The sequence below is a fragment of the Hemitrygon akajei genome, chromosome 5 (genome assembly GCF_048418815.1).
Source record: "Hemitrygon akajei chromosome 5, sHemAka1.3, whole genome shotgun sequence".
NCBI lineage: Eukaryota > Metazoa > Chordata > Chondrichthyes > Myliobatiformes > Dasyatidae > Hemitrygon > Hemitrygon akajei.
Genome location: NC_133128.1, coordinates 104,981,312 through 105,008,512, shown reverse-complemented (window position 1 = coordinate 105,008,512; position 27,201 = coordinate 104,981,312). Strand labels below are relative to the sequence as shown.

Genomic DNA, 27,201 nt, shown 5'->3' with positions numbered 1-27,201 from the left:
TTGCTAAGTGGGTTTATGGACATAAAACGAAAATGGATATGCTATTTTCAATATGTTAATGTGAGCTGTGGACTGGATGTCTAAAACCATTAGACGCATGGCAACTGGGAGAGAAGCAGGAAAGAAGCAAGCAACAAGCTCGTTTGTCTGTAGATGGCTCATCTATCAGACATCCCAGCTCTCTTAACAGTTCTGATACCAATGAGCCACTCCTCTTGATTCTCACATTGAAGGGAAACAGTTTATCGACCCAAAGTTACCTTTAGGAATTTTGTTCAAAAAATAACAAGAGGAATGTGATTTACATTTAATTTTGTGGTGAAAACTAGGTTCTTTCTGTGTTTGGTTTTTGCATTGGAAGCATTATTTTATCTTCCAACAAAAATACACTCTCTGTACGTACAGTGTACTCTCAGTGACTTGTGCAGCAGGAATGGTAACCAAACAATTACCAGTGGGCTCCATGTCAAACTGACTATTCCTCACGACGAGTCTCGGCCCAAAATGTCGACTGTACTTCTTCCTATAGATGCTGCCTGGCCTGCTGCATTCCACCAGCATTTTGTGTGTATTTCTGGGCATCCAGATTGCATAACAGAGGTGTTTGTGAGATTATACAGCAAAAAAAAAGAGAAATGTCATTTGCATTTAATTATGTGGTGAAAACTACATTCTTTCTGCATTTGTTTTTGCACTAGAAGCAAAATACAGATGTATTTGTGAGATTATTCATCCCTGATGAAGACAGTGGAGTTTGTCATTAAAACGTCGGTTAAAATAGAAGAGTTTATGCCGGGAAAATACTAAATGCTTCTTTTATACAGCAAGTATTATACTGGGTGGTGTGTGCTGCAACCCCACCCACCAACCTTTCTCCCACTGACAGTGACTTCATGGCAATCTAATCAACACTGTGTTGACAACAACATATTAAAGGTGAGGCATAGTGTTGGCATCGCAGAGAGCTGCTGTATGTTGCTGGGGCTGAGGTGTACTGTGAAGAATGGACCAAACAATTACTAATGTAGAACAATTTAGTGAAAACTCCAAGCCTGTTTGAGACTGACAAATACAGTGACTCAGGGTCAACTGGTTCCTAACAGCTCAATGGAAGCAGGTATCACAGGATGCTGCATATTCTATATATAAAAAAACTATGGTACATTCGGCATCCCACTTTGCAAAGTGCGGGTGCTGAAATGGCACTGCAAAGGCCTGGGCAGGTGATACTTCCCACAGTTCCAAATATGACCATTACGCACATTACATTGGATACCGTTCTTGACACAACACAAGAGGAGGAAACCCAAGAGATCTGAAGGGAAGAAAAAGCTTAGTTCACTCTAGACAAGAAGCTGTTAAGTGGATTTAAGAAAGATGTGGAGCCAGACACATTGAAAATAATAGCACAGCTGGATGCCAGTGTCTTAAATCATTAGATAAAGCCATAACCAAGCTATGATAATGCAAGTGCCCCATGTAAGCAACAATGAATGGTGAGACCACTATAGAAACTACTCATCTGATGCAGTTGCAGTCAAACACCCTTTTGAAGCACACCTTTCTACATGCATATTAAATTCCATTCAATCACTGGGCTGTGCAAACATGGGCCTTACTCTTTTAAATGACGCCAACAAAATTACACATAGTTGGTAGAATTTTAAAACTATAAATTAACCTTGTGATCAAATGATTGTGTACTACATGAATAAAGGCTGGCAGATTTGTGAGCACAGACTGTGGCAGAAATTAATTATAAACAAATACAAGAAGTTTATAAAATTTGCCATTACAATCAAAACTCTAAATCCAACAAAGTTCAGTGGAGTAGGTAATATGACTGTAACGGTGTAATTAGCACTACAAGTTACTCTGCCAGGACTGCAATTTTCCCTGTGTTATCTTTTCCTCAATAGTTCTCTATCTTTCTCCAGACTTATGGCCTTTCCAATATAATCCCACTGACTTGTTCTCTCACAGACACAGCTTGCCAACATGCACCCTTTTTGTCACAAATATGCAATCAGGTGTATTTAGAAAACTGCTCCTGCAGAACATACACATACAAATGCCATCCCCTTCTCTCAGTTCCTCTGTCTTCGATGCATCTGCTCTCAGGATGAGGTTTTTCAATTCCAGAACTAATGAGATGTCTTCCTTCTTCAAAGAAAAGGGCCTTCATTCCTCCATCAACATTGCTGCCCTCATCTGCATCTTTTCCATTTCGTACATTTCTGCCCTCACCTACCAGCCCACCAGGGATGGGGTTCCTTGCCCTCACTTGCCACCCCACCAAGGATAGGGTTCCTCGTTCTCTCCTACCACCCCACCAGGGATAGGGTTCATCACCCTCACCTACCACCCCACCAGGGATAGGGTTCCTCGTTCTCTCCTACCAGCCCACCAGGGATAGCGTTACTCGTCCTCTCCTACCACCCCACCAGGGATAAGGTTCCTTACACTCACCTACCACCCCACCAGGGATAAGGTTCCTTACACTCACCTACCACCCCACCAGGCAGGTCTTTCCTCATCCCCCTCCAACTTTCTGCTTTCCACAGGGATCACTCCCTATGTGACTCCCTTCTCCATTCGTCCCACCCCACTGATCTCCCTCCTGGCACTTACCCTTGCACATGGAACAAGTGCCACACCTGCCCCTACATCTCCTCCCTCACTGCCATTCAGGGCCCCAAACAGTCCTTCCAGCGTGGCCTCCTGTATATTGGTGGGACCCCACATAGACTGGGAGACGGCTTTGCTGAGCACCTACCAGAAAGCAGGATCTCCTGGTAACCACCCACTTCAATTCTACTTCCCATTCAGACATGTCAGTCCATGGGCTCCTTCACTGCTGTGATGAAGCCACATTCAGGTAGGAGGAACAATATCTCATATTCAGTCTGGGTAGCCTGCAACCTGATGGCATGAACATCGACTTCTCGATCTTCCGGTAATTACCTTCTCCTCTCCCTCCATTCCCATGCCTGTTTCCCTCTCTCACCTTATCTCTTTAACCTGCCCATCACCTCCCTCTGGTGGTGCTCCTCCTTTTCTTTCTTCCAAATAGATTCTCCCTTGTCAAGCTTTTATCTCTTCCACCAATCAACTTCTCAGCTCTATACTTTATCCCTCCCCGCCTCCTGGTTTCATCTATCGCCCACCACCTTGTACTTTTCTTCCACTTCCCTTTAACTTCTGATCTTATTTTCCAGTTCTGATAAAGGGTCTTGGCCCAAAACGTTTACTCTCTTTTGCATAGATAATAGAGCTGTTAGGGAGGGTTTAAACTAATTTGGAAGGGGGATGGGAACTGGAATGATGGAGCAGAGGAAAGGGAAAACAGAAATAGATCTAAGGTAGTGAGCAGTAAGAATGACAGGAAGGACAGGCAAGTGATGGAGCAAATTTACAGCCATTGGGATGAGTTGCAGAGCAATACATTTACAGTGTAATCAATGCAAAAAGTACCAAATACTGTACTTAAGGTGTTATACAAATGCACACAGCATAAGGAATAAGGTGGATGATCTTGTTGTACAGTTACAGATTGGCAGGTATGATATTGTGGCCATCACTGAGACGTGGCTAAAGGATGCATGTCTCTGGGAGCTGAATGTCCAAGGACACACGATGTATCAGAAGGATAGGAAGGTAGGTAGAGGGGGTGGCGTGGCTTTAATGGTAAGAAATGATATTGACAATGGTAAGAAAAAGTTGACATAGGATCGGAAGGTACAGTTTATGGGTTAAGCAGAGGTTAAAGGACCCTGATGGCAGTTATCTACAGGCCTCCAAACAGCTGCAGTGATGTGGACTACAAATTACAACAGGAAATAGAAAAGGCTTGCCAGAGGGCAGTGTTATGATAATTGTAGGGGATTGTAACATGCAAGTGGATTGGGAAAATCAGGTGGGCACTGGATCTCAAGAGAGAGAATTTGTAGAATGTCTACGAGATGGCTTTTTAGAACAGCTTGTTGAGCCCACTAGGGGATTGGCTGTACTGGATTGGGTATTGTGTAATGAATCAGAGGTGATTAGAGAGATGGAAGTGAAGGAACCCTTAGGAGGCAGTGATCACAACATGATTGAGTTCACTGTGAAATTTGACTTCAGAAAAGAGATGAGAAAAAAAAATTTTAGCCAGAGGGTGGCGAATCTATGGAATTTGTTGCCATGGGCAGCAGTGGAGGCCAAGTCATTGGGTGTATTTAAGGCAGAGATTGATAGGTATCTGAGTCGTCAGGGCATCAAGGGAGGCTGGGGAATGGAACTAAAGGGGAGATTGGATCAGCTCATGATGAAATGGCAGAGCAGACTCGATGGGCTGAACAGCCAACTTTGTCTTATGGTCTTATAGATGCTGCCTGGTCTGCTGAGTTCCTCCAGTATTTTCCGTGTGTTGCCAGAACAATTGAGGTAGAATTGTTAAATTTTTGAACACCTATTTTCAGATCAGCTACACTTAAGACGTACAGACAGGGTAACTCCCCCAGACACTATAAAGTTTGCTAAGGCTTGCCCTCTCCTGGTGAACATGCACATTGCCACACCTGCTCTGGCTGAAGATGGAAATATTAAAGAAGAAGATTTAAAGTAATTTTATCAAAGAATGAAACGTACATGGAAAGCAATGTGCTCAATTCTGGTTGACTGTGGAAACTCTAGAAAGGGTGCAGAGGAGATTTACAAGGATTTTGCCTGGATTGAGCAGCATGCCTTATGAGAATAGTTTGAGTGAATTTAGCCTTTTCTCCTTGGAGTGACGGAAGATGAGAGATGATCTGATAGAAGTGTATAAGATGATGAGAGGTATTGATGGTCAGAGGCTTTTTCTTAGGGCTGAAACGGTTAGCACAAGAGGGCACAGATTTAAGGTGTTTGGAAGTAGGTACAGAGGAGATGTCAGGGGTAAGTTTATTTACGCAGAGAGTGGTGAGTGCGTGGAATGGGCTGCCGGCGATGGTGGTGGAAGTGGATACAACAGGGTCTTTTAAGAGACTCTTGGATAGGTACATGAGAGCTCAGAAAAATAGAGGGCTATGGGTAATCCTAGGTAATTTCTAAAGTAAGTACATGTTCAGCACAGCATTGTGGGCCAAAGGGCCTGTATTGAGCTGTAGGTTTTTTATGTTTCTATAAAAATGGAATAGAGACTTTGGGAAGAGAAAATAAAGAGCATTGGAGAGGGATAGGAAAAGACAATTTAGGGAAACATAGAAAATAGGTGCAGGAGCAGGCCATTTGGCCCTTTGAGCCTGCACTGCCATTCAGTATGATCATGGCTGATCATCCAACTCAGAACCCTGTACCTGCTTTCTCTCCATACCCCCGATCCCTTTAGCCACAGGGGCCATATCTAACTTCCTCTTAAATATAGCCAATGAACCGGCCTCAACTGTTTCCTGTGGCAGAGAATTCCACAGATTCACCACTCTGTGTGTGAAGAAGTTTTTCCTCATCTCGGTCCTAAAAGGATGCCCACTCACCCTGCATCCTCTTAGCATCCTCCTGACAGCTAACACCGCCGCCCAGCTTCGTGTCATCTGCAAACTTGGAGATGCTAAATTTAATTTCCTCGTCTAAATCATTAATATATATTGCAAACAACTGGGGTCCCAGCACTGAGCCTTGCGGTACCCCACTAGTCACTGCCTGCCATTCTGAAAAGGTCCCATTTACTCCCACTCTTACAGAACCATTTAATTGGATGAGGCCATCAGGCAGGAACTTGGAAGGATAAATTGGAAACAGATGTTATCAGGGAAATGTACAGAAGAAATGTGGCAAATGTTCAGGGAATATTTGCGTGGGGTTCTGCAAAGGTATGTTCCAATGAGACAGGGAAAGGATGGTAGGGTATAAGAACCATGGTAAATAAAGGCTGTTGTAAATCTAGTTAAGAAGAAAAGAAAAGCTTACAAAATGTTCAAAAAACTAGGTCATGTTAGAGTTCTAGAAAATTATAAGGCTAGCAGGAAGGAGCATAAGAATGAAATTAGGAGAGCCAGAACGGGCCATGAGAAGGCCTTGGCGGACAGGATTAAGGAAAACCCCAAGGCATTCTACAAGTATGTGAAGAGTAAGAGGATAAGACGTGAGAGAATAGGACCAATCAAGTGTGACAGTGAAAAAGTGTGAATGGAACCAGAGGAGATAGCAGAGGTACTTCATGAACACTTTACTTCATTATTCACTACGGACAAGGATCTTGGCGATTGTAGGAATGACTTGCAGTGGACTGAAAATCTTGAGCATGTAGGTATTAAGGAAGACGATGTGCTGGACCTTTTGGAAAACATCAAGTTGGATAAGGCACCGGGACTGGATGGGGTGTACCCCAGGCTACTGTGGGAGGCAAGGGAGGAGATTGCTGATGATCTTTGGCGATGATCTTTGCATCATCAATGGCAATGGGAGAGGTTCCAGAGGATTGGAGGGTTGCGGATGCTGTTCCCTTATTTAAGAAAGGGTGTAGAGATAGCCCAGGAAATTATATGCCAGTGAGTCTTACTTCAGTGGTTGATAAGTTGATGGAGAAGATCCCGAGAGGCAGGATTTATGATTTTGGAGAGGCCTAATATGATTAAGCATGCCTTACGAGCCTGATTGAATTTTTTGAGGATGTGACTAAACACATTGATGAAGGGTAGAGCTGTAGATGTAGTGTATATGGATTTCAGCAAGGCATTTGATAAGGTACCCCATGCAAAGCTTATTGAAAAAGTAAGGAAGCATGGGATCCAAGGGAACATTGTATTTTGGATCCAGAATTGGCTTGCCCACAGAAGGCAAAGAATGTTTGTAGATGGGTCATATTCTGTATGGAGGTTGGTCACCAGTGGTGTGCCTCAGGGATCTGTTCTGGGACCCCTTCTCTTCATGACTTTTAAAAATGACCTGGATGAGGAAGTGGAAGAATGGTAAATCTGCTGATGACACAAAGGTTGGAGGTGTTGTGGATAGTGTGGAGGGCTGTCAGAGTTTACAGCGGGACATTGATAGGATGCAAAACTGGGCTGAGAGTGGCAGATGGAGTTCAACCCAGATAAGTGTGAGGTGGTTCATTTTGGTAGGTCAAATATGATAGAAGAATATAGCATTAATGGTAGAACTCTTGGCAGTGTGGAGGATTAGAGGGATCTTGGGGTTTGAGTCCACCGGATACTCAAAGCTGCAACGTAGGTTGATCTGTGGTTACAAATGCATACGGTACATTGGCCTTCATCAACCATGGGATTGAGTTTAAGAGCCAAGAGGTAATGTTGCAGCTATATAGGACCCTGGTCAGTCCCCACTTGGAGTACTGTGCTCAGTTCTGGTCGCCTCACTACAGGAAGGATGTGGAAGCCATAGAACGGGTGCAGAGGAGATTTGCAAGGATGTTGCCTGGATTGGGGAGCATGCCTTATGAGAATAGTTTGAGTGAACTCGGCCTTTTCTCCTTGGAGCGACGGAGGATGAGAGGTAACCTGGTAGAGGTGTACAAGATAATGAGAGGCACTGATCATGTAGATAGTCACAGGCTTTTTCCCAGGGCTGAAATAGCTAGCATGAGAGGGCATAGTTTTAAGGTGCTTGGAAGTAGGGACAGAGAAGATGTCATGGGTAAGTTTTTTTATGCAGAGAGTGGTGAGTGTGTGGAACGGGCTGCTGGTGGCGGCGGTGGAGACGGATACGATAGGGTCTTTTAAGAGCCTCCTGGATAGGTGCATGGTGCTTAGAAACATAGAGGGCTATGGGTAAGCCTAGGTAGATCTAAGGTAAAATCTAAGATCTAAGGTAAAAAGGACATGTTCGGCACAGCTTTGTGCAGTCGGTTTTTTATGTTTTTTTAAAATAAAATGCCTTTTCAAGAGTCCCATCAAAATGTGACCTTGGTTACACTTCTAAGGGTTCAACACAAGGCTTGGAGCAAGTTTCAGCGATTCGTTCAAAATGAATTCAGTATCTCATCAAAAATATAGTTAACTGGAAAGTAATTTCTGTCATGTACAAATGTGAATCATCAACTGTCATGTTTCGTAAAAGCTGCTGATCCACAGTTTTCAAAGACACGTTTTTGAAAAGATTAACGGGTTTTGCCTTAAGTGAGGCAAAAATAGTAAGGGGTGCAGAAATGACTTGTGTCTGCAAATTAAGCAGGGTTTATGTTCCTTCAAAATGTTGTAGGTTCAGTAAGGAAGCTCATTCATCTTTCACAGAAAAAGGCTACTATTAAAATCAGAAAAAAGCTTTTTTGCTCACATTGTTCAATCAATACGGTGATGGGGCTACATTGAACAAGCTGCATGCTCTTCAATCATCTTGCTGTTAGCCTTGGGGTGGTAGGGAGTGGGTTGTTGATCAAATATAGAGAAAAATAAGGATCCCATATCAAACATCAGATCTATTCAAAGAAAAGAAAAATGCCAGTGACCCAATAGCTTTGTCTTTAACTTGGTCAGCTAAAGCCTGTGTGCATCAGTGTATCTCTTATGCTGTTGAACACATCTACTTACGACCAATCAAGCTTGCTTCAGTGGGAGCAAGAGGGCAACAAGACCAGAACATCAGCACCAAAATCTGCTCTCACTCTAAGATGGTATGCTTAGTATAAGCATTACACTTTTCTTATGGAAAATTACCATTTAATTCTCTCTTTTACAGATGAATGGTAAACAGAAAAAAAGGATGAAATTCCAACATCAATTAACTGATGAACATTAGAACAAGAGGCTGGTCAGGCAATTGACTGGTACCTGCTTCTCAAGCGCCTGAAAACAGTGAATCCACCGGACTATGTTCCCCTCAGAAATATGTCAAGTTCAGTCTTGAAATTAAAGCAACATCCACATCTACATTTCTCCTAAATTCATGTGAAAATATCCATCCTCTGTGGATTAGCTCTCAGTTTCTTGCTTTCACACCTCCATTCTGGATTACCACCATCAAAAGATGTAATTTCTCTGCCACCATCACAGACTCCTTTGAATAACTGCCTCCACAACACACTCTCAGTGGTCTTATCCCCAGGCCTATGATTTAGATATATTCAGGACCCACATACTATACAAGGCCCGTGCTCCCTACACTCACCTCCTATAAAACATCCACACTAGTAACTCCACTGTCACAGTGCATCGCCAGGCTTTACACTTCCATCTATGTACAGAAACAGGCTATTTGGTCTGCCAAACTAATTTATCTAGCAATTAAATGTCTAATTAAACTAACCCCTTGCACCTGTACATGCTCCAAATCCCTCCATTCTCTGCATATTCATGTTCCCAAGAGCATCTTAAATGTGTCCACCACCACTGCTGACATGTATATGCACTCACAACTCTTAAGTGTTTCCAACATCTCCTTTAAACTTAGCCTCTCCAACCTTTCATATTAAAGAAAAAATACTGGTTGTGTGCTCTATTTATGCCTCTTAAAATTTTACAAACTTCTATCTGTAGGTGTCCCCTTAGTCTCCACTGTTCCAGAGAAAACAATCTGAGTTTGTTCAACCTCTCCGTACAGCTCATACTGGCAGTGTGTGGGAAAAGCTTTTATACACCTTCTCCAATGCCTTTTCCTCCGTCAGCGCAATTCTTTGAAGAAATGCCAGACCCTTTCTCCTGGGGGCAGTCATCCAATAGTAATTACATCTATCTGCTCAGACAACAGGAAGTGAAAACAATTCAGTTGGTAAAGCAACTTTACACTTTTACGATTTTACACTTGGGATCATGGTGAAACAAGGCATAGTGTGCTATCAAATGTCCTACTGACTGCAGGGAGCATAATACTTCCAGCCAAGAGTAGATGTGCACACAACCCACAGACTACAAAGTAAAAGTCATATTATGCAGAAAAAAAATCCCCGGCACATTCTAGAGGATTGGCATGAAACATATCATATATCAATAGATGATGGACAGAAAGAGGTTGAAAGCAAGCTACAGAAGGCAGGGTAGGCCAGATGATGGAGGAATTGAAGGGAGGATAAGAACTTTCTATTTAACATTATTGTAGATTAGCAAAGATGGGGGAATTCAACTGAACGTGGGATTAAAATTTACTACTGAAAAGAATTTGGGTAGCTGCATTCTAGGTATTTGTAGGTGTGGAAGATGAAAAGGTAGGGTACACAATTTGAGGTGTGATAATAGGGTAGGGAATTCAGCAGATGGGGCCCATGAGGAACACTGGACTGGTAATGGATCTGTAGCTAAGTTTAAGATAACCACTGGCAAGAACCAGCTTAGCTGAGCGAGTAGTGGGAGATGCTTTGAAAAATAAAAATACCACTCTGGTGATCTCCCCTCTATGTACATCTATCCCATAAGTGGCACTTAACTGTCCGCCAGACTGACCAACCATCCAGCTCACCTTTTGCCAGGTTTCCTGGCCAGTGAAGGTTGCACAGTAAATGACAGCACCCACCTCACAAAGATAAACAGGAATACAAATCTCACAATTTCCATTTTAAAAGTTTGGCTCTGCTATTATTTGAAAGGAAGGATATGTTACAATGGGAAATAGAATTCCACTTCTCATCACCTGCCCGTGAGAATATTACTTCCCCCTGTCACTTTTGAAGGTCATACCTCCCTCAGATGACATCCCAATGATCCATGATTCATGAACCTGAAGCTCTGCCCCCTGCCCCAGCTTCTCAGCCACGCATTAACCTGCCAAATCATCCTGTTTCCACCCTCACTGTCGCGTGGCATAGGCAGCAATCCAGAAATTACTACCCAGGAGGTCCTTCTCAGTTTTCTAAATTCTCTTTTCAGGACCTCTTTGCTTTTCCTTCCACAAGACATCTGGCTGCTCTCCCTTCCTCTCCAAAATGTAGTAGACATTTTCTGAGACATCCCTAACTCTGGCACCTGGGAGGCAACATACCATTCTGGTGTCCTGTTCGCGTCCAGAGAATCTCCTGTCTGTTCCTCTGACTACTGAGACCCCTATCACCACTGCCCCCCTCTTCTCCCTCTTTCCTTCTGCACCACAGACCCATGCTCAGTCTCCGTGGCATTCCCCTGTGGGGGGCGGGAGGGGGGGGGGGGGGGGAAGCATCCCTCACAACAGTATCCGAAGGGGGATACTTATTTTTGAGGGGAATGACCACAGGGATCTATGCGCTAACTGTCTAATCATACTTTCATTTCTCCTGACAGTCACCCAGCTACTCGCCTCTTCTCACTTTGGGGTGACTACTTCCTTGTAACTCTGATCGATTATCTCCTCATTGCAAATGTCTACAACCTGCTGAGCCACCATATCCAACACATCATTCTCCACAACCTCCACCACTTCCCAAGGACTGAAGGTCCTTAAAATCTGTATTTAAATCTGTGTAGCATTTGGAATAAGGTGGACATATTCATGGCTCAATTACAGACTGGTCGGTATGATGTTGTGGGCATCGCTGAGTCGTGGCTGAAAGAAGGCCATGGTTAGGAGCTTAACATCAAAGGATATAATTTGTATTGAAAGGACACGCAGGAAGGCATAGGCAGTGGTTTGACTCTGTTGGTAAGAGCTGGAATTAGATCTTGAGAAAGAGATGACATAGGGGCAGAGAATGTTGAATCTTTGTGGGTGGAGTTAAGAAACTGCCAGGGTACAAAAAACATAATGGGAATCATATATAAGCTTCCAAATAGTAGCAAAGATGAGATTGCAAAAGGAGCTGGAAATTGTAATGGGGGACTTCAATATGCAAGGGGGTTGGGTAATTCAAGTTGGTGTTGGATCACAAGAGAGGGAATTTATTGAATGCCAATGAGATGGCTTTTTAGAGCAGCTTATGCTTGAACCTACTCAGGGAAAGGCCATCTTAGATTGGGTAACCCAGATCTTATTAGGGAGCTTAATGTAAAGGAACATTTAAGAGGCAGTGATCATAATATGACTGAATTCACACTGTAATTTGGGAGGGAGAAGCATAAATCACATGTAACAGCTTCGAATAAAGGGAATGACAGAGGCATGAGAGAGGAGCTTGCCCAGCTGGATTGGGGGAGGATACTAGCTGCGATAATGGCAGAGCAGAGATGGTTGAAGTTTCTGGGAATAGTTCACAAGGTACAGGATAGCTATGTCCCACAGAAGTAGTTGTTGTCAAATGGCAGGGGTAGGCAACCAAGGCTGACAAGGGAAGTTAAGGACTACATGAAACCCAACAAGGAGTAATACAGCGAGGAGTATTGTGGGGAAAGCTGACGAGCTGAGGGCGTGGATTGACACGTGGAATTATGACATTGTAGCCATTAGTGAACCTTGGCTACAGGAGGGCAGGACTGGTAGCTTAATGTTCCAGGGTTCTGATGTTTCAGATGTGATAGAGGCAGAGGGATGAAGGGTGGTGGGGGGGGGGGTAGCATTGCTAGTCAGGGAAAATATTACAGCAGTGCTCAGACAGGACAGATCAGAGGGCTTGTCTACCGAGGCTATATGGGTGGAGCTGAGAAACAGGAAAGGTATGACCATGTTAATGGGGTTGTATTATAGACCACCCAATAGTCAGCGAGAATTGGAGGAGCAAATCTGCAGAGAGATAGCAGACAACTGCAGGAAACATAAAGTTGTGATAGTAGGGGATTTTAATTTTCCACGTATTGATTGGGACTCCCATACTGTTAAAGGTCTAGACAGGTTAGAATTTGTAAAATGTGTTCAGGAAAGTTTTCTAAATCAATATATTGAAGTACCGACTAAAGAGGATGCAATATTAGACCTCCTATTAGAAAATGAGTTAGGACAGGTGATGGAAGTGTGTGCAGGGGAACACTTTGGTTCCAGTGATCACAACACCATTAGTTTCAACATAATCATAGATAAAGATAGATCTGGTCCTCGGGTTGAGGTTCTAAACTGGAAGAAGGCCAAATGTGACGAAATGAGAAAGGATCTAAAAAGTGTGGATTGGGACAGGTTGTTCTCCGGCAAGGATGTCGCTGTTAAGTGGGAGGCCTTCAAAGGAGAAATTTTGAGAATGCAGAGTTTGTATGTTCCTGTCAGGATTAAAGGCAAAGTGAATAAGGATAAGGAACCTTGGTTCTCTAGGGATATTGGAACTCTGATAAAGAAGAAGAGAGAGATATATGACATGTATAGGAAACAGGGAGCAAATAAGATACTTGAGGAGTATAAAAAGTGCAAAAAATGCTTAAGAAAGAAATCAGGAGGGCTAAAAGAAGACATTAGGTAGCTTTGGCAGTGAAGATGAAGGATAATCCAAAGAGCTTCTACAGGTATATTAAGAGCAAAAGGGGTCAAATTGGTCCTCTTTAAGCTCAGAGTGGTCGGCTATGTATGAAACCAAAAAAATTGGGGAAGATCTTAAATGGGTGTTTTGCTAAGTTTACTTAGCATAACCCTCCATTCCTTTCCTGTCCATATATCTATCCAAATTTTTTTTAAATGACAAAATTGAACCTCTCTCTACCACTTCTACTGGAAGCTTGTTCCGCACAGCTACCACGCTCTGAGTAAAGAAGTTCCCTCTCGTGTTACCCCTAAACTTTTGACCCTTAACTCTCAACTCATGTCCTCTTGTTTGAAGCTCCCCTACTCTCAATGGAAAAAGCCTATCCATGCCAACTCTATCAATCCCCCTCATAATTTTAAATACTTCTATCAAGTCCCCTCTCAACATTCTACGCTCCAAAGAATAAAGACCTCACTTGTTCAACCTTTCTCTGTAACTTAGATGCTGAAACCTAGGTAACATTCTAGTAAATCTTCTCTGTACTCTCTCTATTTTGTTGACATCGTTCTTATAATTCTGTGACCAGAACTGTAAACAATACTCCAAATTTGGCCTCACCAATGCCTTGTACTATTTCAACGTTACATCCCAACTCCTGTACTCAATGCTCTGATCTATAAAGGCCGGCATACCAAAAGCTTTCTTCACCACCCTATCCACATGAGATTCCACCTTCAGGGAACAATAATTCACCATTATTCCTAGATCACACTGTTCTACTGCATTCCTCAATGGCCTACAATTTACCATGTGAGTCCTATTTTGATTAGTCCTACCAAAATGTAGCACCTCACACTTATCAGCATTAAACTCCATTTGCCATCTTTCAGCCCACTCTTCTAACTGGCCTAAATCTCTCTGCAAGCTTTGAAAAAGTACTTCATTATCCACACCACCACCTATCTTAGTATCATCTGCATACACACTAATCCAATTTACCACTCCATCATCCAGATCATTAATGTACATGACAAACAACATTGGACCCAGTACAGATCCCTGAGGCGCACCTCTAGTCACCGGCCTCCAACCTGACAAACAGTTATCCACCACTTCTCTCTGGCATCTCCCATCCAGCCACTGTTGAATCCATTTTACTTCTTCAATATTAATACCTAATGATTGAATGTTCCTAACTAACCTTCCATGTGGAACCTCGTCAAAGGCCTTACTGAAGTCCATATAGACAATATCCACTGCTTTACCCTCGTCAACTTTCCTAGTAACCTCTTCAAAAAGATTCAATAAGATCTGTCAAACATGACCTTCCATGCACAAATCCATGTTGACTGTTCCTAATCAGACCTTGTCTATCCAGATAATTATATATACCATCTCTAAGAACACTTTCCATTAATTTACCCACCACTGATGTCAAACTAGGTTTAATTGCTAGGTTTACTCTCAGAATCCTTTTTAAACAATGGAACCACATGAGCAGTACGTCAATCCTCCGGCACCATCCCCGTTTCTAATGACATTTGAAATATTTCTGTCAGAGCCCCTGCTATTTCTACACTAACTTCCCTCAAGGTTTTAGGGAAATCCTGTCAGGACCCAGAGACTTATCCACTTTTATATTCTTTAAAAGCCCCAGTACTTCCTTTTCTTTAATCATCATAGTTTCCATAACTACCCTATTTGTTTCCCTTACCTTACACAATTCAATATCCTTATCTGAAGAAAAGAAATTGTTCAAAACCTCCCCCATCTCTTTTGGGTCCACACATAGCTGTCCACTCAGATTCTCTAAGGGACCAATTTTATCCCTCACTATCCTTTTGCTATTAATATAACTGTCGAAACCCCTTGGATTTATTTTCACCTTACTTGCCAAAGCAGCCTCATATCTTAGCTTTTCTAATTTCTTTCTTAAGATTCTTCTTACATACTTTATATTCCTCGAGCACCTCATTTACTCTATTCTGCCTTTATTTATTGTAGATTTCTCTCTTTTTCCGAACCAAGTTTCCAATATCCCTTGAAAACCATGGCTCTCTCAAACTTTTAACCTTTTCTTTCAACCTAACAGGAACATAAAGATTCTGTACCCTTAAAATTTCACCTTTAAATGACCTCCATTTCTCTATTACATCCTTCCCATAAAACAAATTGTCCCAATCCACTCCTTCTAAATCCTTTAGCATCTCCTCAAAGTTAGCCTTTCTCAAATCAAAAATCTCAACCCTGGGTCCAGTCCTATCCTTCTCCATAATTATATCAAAACTAATGGCATTGTGTTCACTGGACCCGAAGTGCTCCCCAACACATACCTCCGTCACCTGACCTATCTCATTCCCTAACAGGAGATCCAACACTGCTCCTTCTCTATTTGGTACCTCTATGTACTGCTGCAAAAAAACGATCCTGCACACATTGTACAAACTCCAAACCATCCAGCCCTTTTACAGAATGGGCTTCCCAGTCTATGTGTGGAAAATTAAAGTCTCCCACAATCACAACCTTGTGCTTACTACAGATATCTGCTATCTCCTTACAAATTTGCTCCTCCAATTCTCGCTCCCCATTAGGTAATCTATAATACACTCCTATAAGTGTTACTACACCTTTCCCATTCCTCAATTCCACCCAAATAGTCTCCCTAAACGAGCCCTCTAATCTATCCTGCCAAAGCACCGCTGTAATATTTTTTCTGACAAGCAATGCAACACCTCCCCCTCTTGCCCCTCCAATTCTATCACACCTGAAGCTACGAAATCCAGGAATATTTAGTTGCCAATCACACCCCTCCTGCAACCATGTTTCACTAATAGCTACAGCATCATATTTCGAGGTAACAATCCATGCTCTAAGCTCATCCACCTTTCTTACAATGCTCCTAGCATTAAAATAGATGCATTTAAGAAACTCTCCATCTCTTACTCTCTGTTTATCCCTAATGGTGCAAACAACTTTATTATCTTTTTCTTCCTTCTCCCCTACATCTTCGGTCTGAGTGCTCCGCTTCTCTGTCACTACAGGAAAGGCATGGCAGGAAAGATACAGGCATGTTCTATCCATAGCTGACAGGCAGGAGGCAGCGAGTGGGAATAAAAGTGGCCTTTTCTGGTTGCCTGCCAATGATTAGTGGTGTTCCTCAGGGGTCGGTATTCGGACTGCCACTTTTTACCTTGTTTGTCAATGATTTGGACGATGGGATTGGTGTCTTTGTGGCAAAGTTTGGGAATGACACAAAGATAGGTAGAGAAATAGATAGCGCTGAGGAAACAATATGTTTGCAGCAGGCCTTAAACAAATTGGAAGAATAGGCAAAATGTGGCAGATCGAATACAGTGTTGGGAAATGTATGATAATGTATTTTGGTAAATGGAACAATAGTACGGATTATTATCTAAATAAGGAGAAGATTCAAACATCAGAGGTGCAGAGGGACTTAGGAGTCCTCGTGCAAGACTCCCAGAAGGTTAATTTACAGGTTGAGTCTGTGGTAAAGAAGGCAAATGCAACGTTGGCATTTATTTCAAGGAGAATAGAATATAAAAGCAAGGAAATAATGCTGAGGCTTTAAAAGACACTAGCCTGGCCACACTTGGAGTGTTGTTAACAGATTTGGGCCCATATATCAGAGGGAGTGCAGAGGAGGTTAATGAGGATGATTCCAGGAATGAAGGGATTTAACATATGAGGAGTGTTTGGCAGCATTGGGTCTGTACTCACTGGAATTTGGAAGGTGGGGGTGATTTCATTGAAACCTACCAAATGTTGAAAGGACTAGATTGGATGGGTGTGGAGAGGATGTTTCCTATGATAGCTCTATCCAGAACTAGATAGCACACCCTCAAAACTGAGGAATAAACTTTTAGAACAGGGTTAAGGAGGATTTTTTCTTTAGCCAGAGATTAGTGAATCTGTGGAATGCTCTACCACAGACTGTGGTGGAGGCCAGGTCTGTGGGTCTTTTTAAGGCAGAAGTTGATAGTTTCCTGATTGGTTAGGGCATCAAAGGATATGACAAGATGACAGGTGTATGGGGTTGAGTGGGATCTGGGATCAACCATGATGAAATAGCAGATCAGACTCAATGGGTTGAATTACCTAATTCTGCTCCTCTCTAGAGTTGGAAAAGGTAGAGTTAAGAGATAACATTTTAATATTATTGCTTCTTCTATGAGCCTAGCAAAAATACTATAACACAAATTCACAGTCACGGAGTCACAATCTTAGAACAGGCTACGCAACCCCACTTTGGGAGTAAAATGGACAGTTGGGTTGGTGTTACCAATTCTTATACACTCCACATTACTGACGCATACTTTCCAAGAATTTTTAAAATGTTTACATCTGTAGACTTATGACAAAGGTGTATATAATCTTCTCTTATTCAGTAATTTTAGACTGGAATTAATCATGACAGTGAACTAAATCTAAGCCAATCTTTACAGGCTATTGATAATTGCAATGAAAATTCACACCTGTAGAATGATCACCTCAACAAGAGAATTGAAAAGAACACAAAACCCAAGAAACTACCAGTTCTTTGAAAGCTTTTATGCTCCCACTTTGACCTGAAGTGATTTGTTTTGATTACAGATATTGGAATGATGAAGCCATTGGACACATTCCACAATCCCTGTCTCCCTAAAATGAAGCTACAGCTAAATCAATGAAGAATATCCCAGAGTACACCATGGAACACATTGCTCATCAAAGATCCCACCATCTGGACCATGCCATCTTCTCGCAGCTGCCATCAGAGAGAAGTTACAGAAGCCTAAAGTCCCACAACACCAGGCATTTCCCTTCAACCATTTGGTTCTTGAACTCATCAGCACAACCTACCTAATCTTTAGTTTAGTAACACTATGTGCAATAAGTTTAAGAAGAAACTGACACAGAATTAGGAGTTGAGTTCTCCTTGGCAATTAATCAACCAACATCATTTCACTGTTTTCCAATTGGTAGATCACAACAAAGGAATAGAACTGATTGGCCTCTTTAGCCCAATCACCATTTAATAACTTTTTACCTTAAATTCACGACTCTGCCTTACTCCATCTTCCTTCAGAATATCATGAAATGGCACAATGAAAATTGAGATACCTTGGGAATTTGGCACACTGCTCAAGCTGATCCAATATTGTTTGTAAAGTGGAACGTGTTTGAACCTAGTCCAGTACTAGTCTGATACTATTTATAATGTGAAAAATCTTTGAACCTAGTCCGAGTCCAATACTGTTTGTAATGTGGAACAAGTTTTAACCTAGACCAACCTTGTCCAATACAGTTTGTAATGTGGAACATGTCTGAACCTAGTCCAATACAATTGGTAACGTGGAATAAGTTTGAACCTAGTCCGAGTCCAATACTGTTTGTAATGTAGAACATGTCTGAACCTAGACCAATCTAGTCTAATACTATATATATTGTGGAAAAAGTATGAATCTAGTCCAACCTAGTCCAATACTGTTTGTAATTTGAAACATGTTTGAACCTAGTCCAATACTGTTTGTAAAGTGGAACAGGTTTGAACCTAGACCAACCTTGTCCAATACAGTTTGTAATGTGGAACATGTCTGAACCTAGTCCAATACAATTGGTAACGTGGAATAAGTTTGAACCTAGTCCGAGTCCAATACTGTTTGTAATGTAGAACATGTCTGAACCTAGACCAATCTAGTCTAATACTATATATATTGTGGAAAAAGTATGAATCTAGTCCAACCTAGTCCAATACTGTTTGTAATTTGAAACATGTTTGAACCTAGTCCAATACTGTTTGTAAAGTGGAACAGGTTTGAACCTAGACCAACCGAGTCCAATACAGTTTGTAATGTGGAAAAAGTTTGAACCTAGTCCGAGTCCAATACTGTTTGTAATGTAGAACATGTCTGAACCTAGACCAATCTAGTCCAATACTATATATATTGTGGAAAAAGTATGAATCTAGTCCAACCTAGTCCAATACTGTTTGTAATGTGGGACAAGTTTGAACCTAGTCCAACCTAGACTAATACTGTTTGTAACGTGGAACATGTTTGCACAGCATTTCTCTTTAATCTCACAGATCAGTAATTCACATTTCAGTGACAGTAATGTTGTGATTTGTGAAATAAAGCTGAAGATTGACAGCTCTCCACAGTAAATACTGGAATAACATAGGTTAGGCTGCAATGAAGCAAGGACTTACTCTTATTCATTCAAGAGCTTTTGAGGCACCAAATAAAATGGATTGTATTGTCAATTTGTAACACTGACAACATGAATTTTGCTTCCAGTTTTTTTTTTGAAGCTGCTGTTCGACAATGTTTATTTTTTCAATTTTTTTAGTATGTGCCTGTCATCATCACAACCAGTCATCAATAAAGGTGCTGAATTATGTCAATTCTTGAAATTACCTCAGGTACTCCGATTTTCCTGCAAGCTTCAAGGAAGTTTTCCACATTTCTCCTGCATTTTGCCATGCTGAGTTTAGGCTGTAAGACAAATTCATGACTATTTTAAAGAATCCATTTTAGAAGTAATGTTTAAATCACACTCTGTATTGTGGACACCTTGGGCTCATGCTGCTCAATAATGAGCCTTGGCAGCAGAGGTTCCCAAGATATCAGCAAATCAATACCATGCGGGCTGAGAGAGTCATCTCCCGCCTGGGCACAATTGATTGAAATAGTGCCAAGGCAAGAAATCCAGGGTTAAATTCTCCAGCAGAGTTACAGTGTACACACACACACACACACACACACACACACACACACACACACACACACACACACACAGTGCAGAAGGCACATGTAAAGTGAAGATACTGTCAAAAATAATAAAATTAAAAGTTTCTAAATTTAAAAGAATAATATAAAGACCAGTAAACAGTTAATAAAAACTAAATCAAATCAATATTTTCCTTTAAATTCTGCATGAATTCTCTTAGCGTCGGGGGCAGGATAGATACATCCAAATGTAGAATTCTAAAGGCAGGATGATGCAACTGTGACTGACAAGGGAGGTCAAAGCTAACATAAAAGCGAAAGAGAGGGCACATAACAGAACAAAAATAGTGGGAAGGTTGAGGATCAGGAAACTTTTAAAAACCATCAGGTAAAGATGGAGTACAAAGATAAGCTAGCCAATAATGTCAAAGAGGGTATCAAAAGTTTTTCAGATATATAAAGAGTAAAAGAGAGGTGACAGAAAATATTGGACCGCTGGAGAGGTAATAATGGGTGACAAGGGAATGGTGGACAAACTGAGTAAGTATTTTCTATCAGTCTTTACTGTGGAAAACACCAGCAGTATGACGGAAATTCAAGAATACTGGGGGGCAAGAGTGCAGTTATTATTACTGGGGAGAAAGTGATTGGGAAACTGAAAGGTCTGAAGGTATACAAATCACCTGGATCAGATGAACTACAACCCACAGTTCTGAAAGAGGTGGCTGAAGAGATTGTGGAAGCAGTAGTAATGATCTTTCATGAATCTATAGATTCTGGAATGGTTCTGGAGGACTGGAAATTGGAAATGTCATTTCACTCTTCAAGAAGGGAGAGAGACAGAAGAAAGGAAATTACAGGCAGTTAGTCTGATTTCAGTGGTAGGAATGATGTTGGAGTTGATTGTTAAGGATGAGGTGTCAGGATAATTGGAGGCACATGATAAAATGCTAAAGCCAGCAAAGATTCCTTAAGGGAAAATCTTGACTGACCAACCTGTTTGAATTCTTTGAAGAAATAACAAGCAGAATAGACACAGGAGATTCGGTGAATGTTGTGTACTTGGATTTTCAGAAGGCCTTTGACAAGGTGCTGCATATGAGACTGCCTAGCAAGATAAAAACCATGGTTTTTCAGAAAAGATACCAGCATGAACAGAGCACTGGCTGACTGGCAGGAGGCGAAGAGTGGGATAAAGGGAGCCTATTCTGATTGGCTGCTGGTGCCTGTATTGGAACTGCTTCCTTTTAACATATGTCGATGACAAAACTGATGGCTTTGTAGCCCAGTTTGCAGACAATACAAAGATAGACGGAGGGGCAGGTAGTGTTGAGGAAGCAAGGAGGTTGCAGAAGGACTTAAGACAGATTAGGAGAATGGGCAAAGGAGTGACAGATGGAATTCAGGGTCGGTAACTTCAGGGTATGGTCATGAACTTTGGTGTTAAGTATAAAAGTGTAGACTATTTTCTAAATGGGGAGAAAATTCAAAATTTTGAGGTGCAAAGCAACTTGGGAGTCCTTGTGCAGGATTCCCTAAAGGTTAATTTGCAAGCTGAGTTGGGGGTGAGGACGAGAAATGTGATGTTAACATTCATTTTGAGAGGATGAGAATATAAAAGCAACAATGTAATGTTGAGTCTTTATAAAGTACTGGTGAGGCCTCACTTGGATTACTGTGAGTAGCTTTGGGTCCCTCATCTCAGAAAGGATGTGCTAACATTGGAGAAGGGACAAAGAAAGTTCACAGAAATGATTCCGGGAATTAAAAGTTTGTCATATGAAGAGCATTTGATGGCTCTGGGCCTGTATTCACTGGAATTCAGAAGACTGAAGGGGGATATCATTGAAACCTATTGTATGCTAAAAGGCCTAGACAGAGTTGATGTGGAGAGGATGTTTCCTATAATAGGGGAGTCTAGGACCATACGGCATAGCCTCAGAATAGAACAACAGCCATTTAGAATGGAGATTACGACAAATTTCTTTACCCAGAGGGTGATGAATCTGTGGAATTCATTACCACAGACGGCTGTGGAGGCCAGGTCAATGGGTGTATTTAAAGTGGAAGTTGATAGATTCTTGATTAAGTCAGAGCCTGTTAGGTTATGGGGAGATGGCAGGAAAAAATGGGGTTGAGAGGAAAATGGATCAGCCATGATCAAATAGTAGAGCATTTTCAAGGGGCTGAATGGCCTACTCGTCTGTCTTATGGACTTACGGACTAATTCTTGAAATTACCTCAGGTACTCTGTTACACACACACACAGACACAAATTTATTATCAAAGTACATGTCTGCCACTATATACAACCCTGAGATCTATTTTTTGTGGGCATACTCAATAAATCCTAGATACAGAACAGATCAATGAAAGGCTGCATCCAACAGGGCAGACAAGCAATGTGCAAAGGACAACAAACTATTCAAATTCAAATGAAGGAAAATGATGTAATAGTAATAAATATTATGATAATGGAAGCATTAGCAATGATCTTTCAAAAATCACTGGACTCTGGCATGTTGCCAGAGGACTGGAAAATTGCAGATGTTACTCCACTCTTTAAGAAAGGAGGAAGGCAGCAGAGAAGAAATTATAGACCAGTTAGCCTAACCTCAGTGGTTGGGAAGATACTGGAGTCAATTGATAAGGATGAGGTGATGGAGTACTTGCTGACACAGTACAAGATGACACAGTACAAAGCCAGCATGGTTTCTTTCAAGAAAAATCCTGCCTGACGAACCTGTTGGAATTCTTTGAGATTACAAGTAGGCTAGACAAGGGAGATGCAGTGGATGTTGTATATTTGAACTTTCAGAAGGCCTTTGACAAGGTGTCACACATGAGGCTGATTACCAAGTTAAGAGCCCATGGTATTACAGGAAAGTTACTGGCATGGTTAGAGCACTGGCTGATCGGTAGGAAGCAGTGAGTGGAAATAAAAGGATCCTTTTCTAGTTGGCTGTCAGTGATCAGTGGTATTCTGCAGGGGTCAGTGTTAGGACCACTTCTTCTTATGCTGTATATCAATGATTTAGATGTTGGAATAGATGGCTTTGTGGCCAAGTTTGCAGATGGTACAAAGATTGGTGGAGGGGCAGGTAGCATTGAGGAAACTGGTACGCTTCAGAAGGACTTTGACAGATTAGAAGAATGGGCAAGAGAGTGGGAATGAAATACAATGTTCGAAAATGCATGGTCATAAATGTAGAAATAAATGTGCAGACTATTTTCTAAATGGGGAGAAAATCCAAAAATCAGAGATGCACAGGAACTTGGGAGTCCTTGCATAGAACACCCTAAAGGTTAACTTGCAGGTTGAGTCAGTGGTGAGGAAGGCAAGTGCAATGTTTGCATTCATTTCAAGAGAACTAGAATACAAGAGCAGGGATGTGATGCTGAGGCTTTATAGGGTGTCGGTGAGGCCTCACCTTGAATATAGTGAATAGTTTTGGGCTCCTCATCTTAGAAAAGGTGTGCTGGCATTGGAGAGGGTCCAGAGGAGGTTCACAAGGATGATTCCAGAAAAGAAAGGGTGATCATTCAAGGAACGTTTGATGGCTTTGGGCCTGTACTGGCTGGAATTCAGAAGGATGAGGGGGGATCTCATTGAAACCTTTCGAAAGCTGAAAGGCCTAGACAGAGTAGATGTGGAGAGCATGTTTTTCTTGGTGGGGGAGTCTAGGACAAGAGGGCACAGCTTTAGGATAAAGGAGCATCCATTTAAAATAGAGATGTGGAGCAACTTCTTTGGCCAGAGGATACTGAACGTGGAATTTGTTACCACAGGCAGCTGTGGAGGCCAGGTTGTTGGGTGTACTTGATTGGACATGGCATCAAAGGTTATGGGAGGAGGCCTGGGAGTCGGGCTGAGGAGGGGAAAAAAGGACCCGCCATTTTTCTCCATGGTGGAGCAGACTTGATGGCTTAATTCTGCTCCTATGTCTTGTGGTCTAAATAAATAAGCAATAAATATCAAGATCCTGAGATGAAGCATCCTTGAAAGTGAATCCATAATTGGTGAGAAAAGTTCAGTGATGGGTCAGTGAAGATACCTCTACTGGTTTAAAAGCTGTTGAGGGGTAATGTCTGTTGAGGGGTAATGACTGTTCCTGAACCTGGTGGTGAGAGTCCTGAGCCTCCTTTAGCTTTTTCCTGATGCCAGCAGCAAGAAGAGAGCATGGCCTGGGTGTGACAGTGCTCCATGTAGATGTGCTCAATAGTGGGGAGGGCTTTACATGTGATGTACTTAGCCGTATCCACTACTTTTTGTAAGATATTCTGCTCAAGGGCATTGGTGTTTTCATACCATTCCGTGATGCAACCAGTCAGTATACACTCAACCACACATTTATAGAAGTTTGCCAAAGTTCCAGATGTCATGTTGAATCTTCTCAAATTTCTAAGGAATTAGAGGTGCTACTGTGCTTTCTTCGTAATCACATTTATGTGCTAGACTAAGGACAGAACTTCTGAAATGATAACTGAGGAATTTGAAGTTGCTGATCCTCTCTATCTCTAATCCCCTGGTTTCCTCCTCCTGAAGTTAGTAATCAGCTCCCTGGTCTTGCTGACACTGAGTAAGAGGTTGCTGGTATGGCACCACTCAGCCAGATTTTAAATTTTCCTACTGTATGCTGATTCACCACCACCTTTGATTCAGATCAACAACCATGATGTCACCAGAAAACTTGAGTATGGCATTGGAGCTGTACTTAGCCACACAATTATAGGTGTAAAGTGAGTAGAGCAGGGAGTTAAGCACACAGCTTTGTGGTGCACCTGTGCTGATTGAGATTGTGGAGATGATCTTACCAATCTGAACTGACTAGGATGTGTAAGTGAGACATCAAGGATCCAATTGCACAAGGATATTGAGGTCAAGTCTTGAAGCTTATTGCTTAGTTTTGAGGGGATGATGGGATTGAATGCTGAGTTCTAGTCAGTAAAGAGCATCCTGATGTATGCACCTTTGCTGTGCAGATGTTCCAGGGTTGAGTGAAGAGCCAAAGAAATGGCATCTGCTGTGGACCTGTTGTGCTGGTAGAGAAAGTGGAGCAGATTCAAGTCACTTCTCAGGCAGGAATGGACATGTTTCATTATCAAGCTCTCAAAACACCTCATCACAGTGGATGTAAGTGATACTGGACGATCATCTTTGAGGCATTGTTAAACATCGTTATAATTGAAGGCTGCTTGAAGTAGATGGGTACCTCGAAATTCCGGTGAGAGGTTAAAGACCTCTGTGAACAATGATCAGCACAGGTCGTCAATCCTTGGCCAGGTACTCCATCTGGGCTGGACACTTTCCATGGGTTTACCCCCCCCCCCCCGAAGAATACCCCCCTCACACTGGCCTTAGAAACCAAAATCACAGGATCATTGGTGACTGTGAGAGTTTGTGAAACCTCCTGTTCTGACGGTGAAAATGAGCATAGAAGGCATTGAGGTAATTTAGAAGCGAAGCCTTGTTGCTTGTTTCACATTCAAGCCCTGCCACAGCTGCCGAGTATCACTCAGTGATTGACGTTTAGTCAGGAATTACTACTTTGCACATGAGATAGCTTTCAGAGATCAGAGCCGGATCTCATTTCGTATTTTGTCGACAGACCGGAATGCCACTAACCTGGCCTTCAGCAGATTGTAAATCTCAAACTTCCCTAGGGCTTCTGGTTGGAGAAGTCACTGAACGTTTTTGTGGGGATATACTCCCCTATGACTGTTTTCATAAAGTCTGTGACAACTGTGGTCTTCTGATGACTTGAAGCAATACTGTAGCTGCTCCTCTGCCTTCAGCAACCACATCTTTATGTCCTCATCTCTGGAGCTTTGCTCTTTAGGCTCTGCCTGTCTGGAGGTGGGAGAATGACAGCCAAGTAAAGAGATTTCTGAAAATGCAGTCTGGACAATCTTTACTGAAGTGGCCTTGAGTGTTGACACACACATAGATACATATACAGTGGTATGACCCCTGGTCAAAATTTCTGGTACTGTGAATAGTTAAGTGAGTAGAAGATGAACTGATCTCCAAAAGTCATAAGGTTAAAGATGAAACATCCTTTTCAACATTTTAAGCAAGATTAGTGTATTATTTTTGTTTTATACAATTTTAGAGTGAAAAAAGGCAAGCAGCACCATACAAAAGTTTAGGCACCCCATGAGATTTGAGCTCTCAGATAACTTTTACCAAGGTCTCAGACCTTAATTAGCTTGTTCAGAGTCATCTTTAGGAAAGGCCAGGTGATGCAAATTTCAAAGCTTCAAAAATACCCTGACTCCTCAAACCTTGTCCCAACAATCAGCAGCTATGAGCTCCTCTAAGTAGCCCCTAGCACTCTGAAAATTAAAATAAATGATGCCCACAAGGCTATAAGAAGATAGCAAAGCATTTTCAGGTAGATGTTTCCTCAGTTCATAATGTAATTAAGAAATGGCAGTTAACAGGAACGGTGGAGGTCAAGTTGAGGTCTGGAAGACCAAGAAAACTTTCTGAGAGAACTGCTCGTAGGATGGCTAGAAAGGGAAATCAAAACCCCCATTTGACTGCAAAACACCTTCAGGAGGTTTTAGCAGATTCTGGAGTGGTGACACCTGCACAAATATGACCTTCATTGAAGAGTCATCAGAAGAAAACTTCCTTGCGTCCTCACCACAAAATTCAGCATCAGAAGTTTGAAAAGGAACAGCTAAACAAGCCTGATGCATTTTGGAAACAAGTCCCGTGGACTGATGAGGTTAAAATAGAATATTTTGACTGCAATGAACAAAGGTATGTTTGGAGAAAAAAGGGTGCAGAATTTAATGAAAAGAACACCTCTCCAACTGTTAAGCATGGGGGTGGGTGGATCAATCATGCTTTGGTCTTGAGTTGCAGCTAGTGGCACAGGGAACATTTCACTGGTAGAGGGAAGAATGAATTTAATTAAATACCAACAAATTCTGGAAGCAAACATTACACCATCTGTAAAAAAAAAGCTGAAGATGAAAAGAGGATGGGTTCTACAACAGGATAATGATCCTAAACACATCTCAAAATCAACAATGGACTACCTCAAGAGGCGCAAGTTGAAGGTTTTGCCATGGCTCTCACAGTCCCCCAACCTAAACATCATCAAAAATCTGTGGATAGACCTCAAAAGAGCAGTGCATGCAAGACGGCCCAAGAATCTCACAGAACTAGAAGACTTTTGCAAGGAAAAATGGGCGAAAGTCCCCCAAACAGGAAATGAAAGACTCTTAGCTGGCTACAGAAAGCGTTTACAAGCTGTGATATTT

The 27,201-nt window shown here is 42.0% G+C and overlaps 1 protein-coding gene across 5 annotated transcripts in view; it reads right to left on the bottom strand.

Moving 5' to 3' along the window:
* Nucleotides 1–27,201, bottom strand: part of lrch1 (leucine-rich repeats and calponin homology (CH) domain containing 1) — a 502,659-nt gene that overhangs the window by 5,950 nt on the left and 469,508 nt on the right. For all 5 annotated transcript variants that reach the window (XM_073046169.1, XM_073046165.1, XM_073046167.1 and 2 more), the window contains one exon: nt 19,615–19,692. In XM_073046169.1, the coding sequence (XP_072902270.1) occupies nt 19,615–19,692 (78 nt within the window). The remainder of the gene's footprint in view (nt 1–19,614; nt 19,693–27,201) is intronic.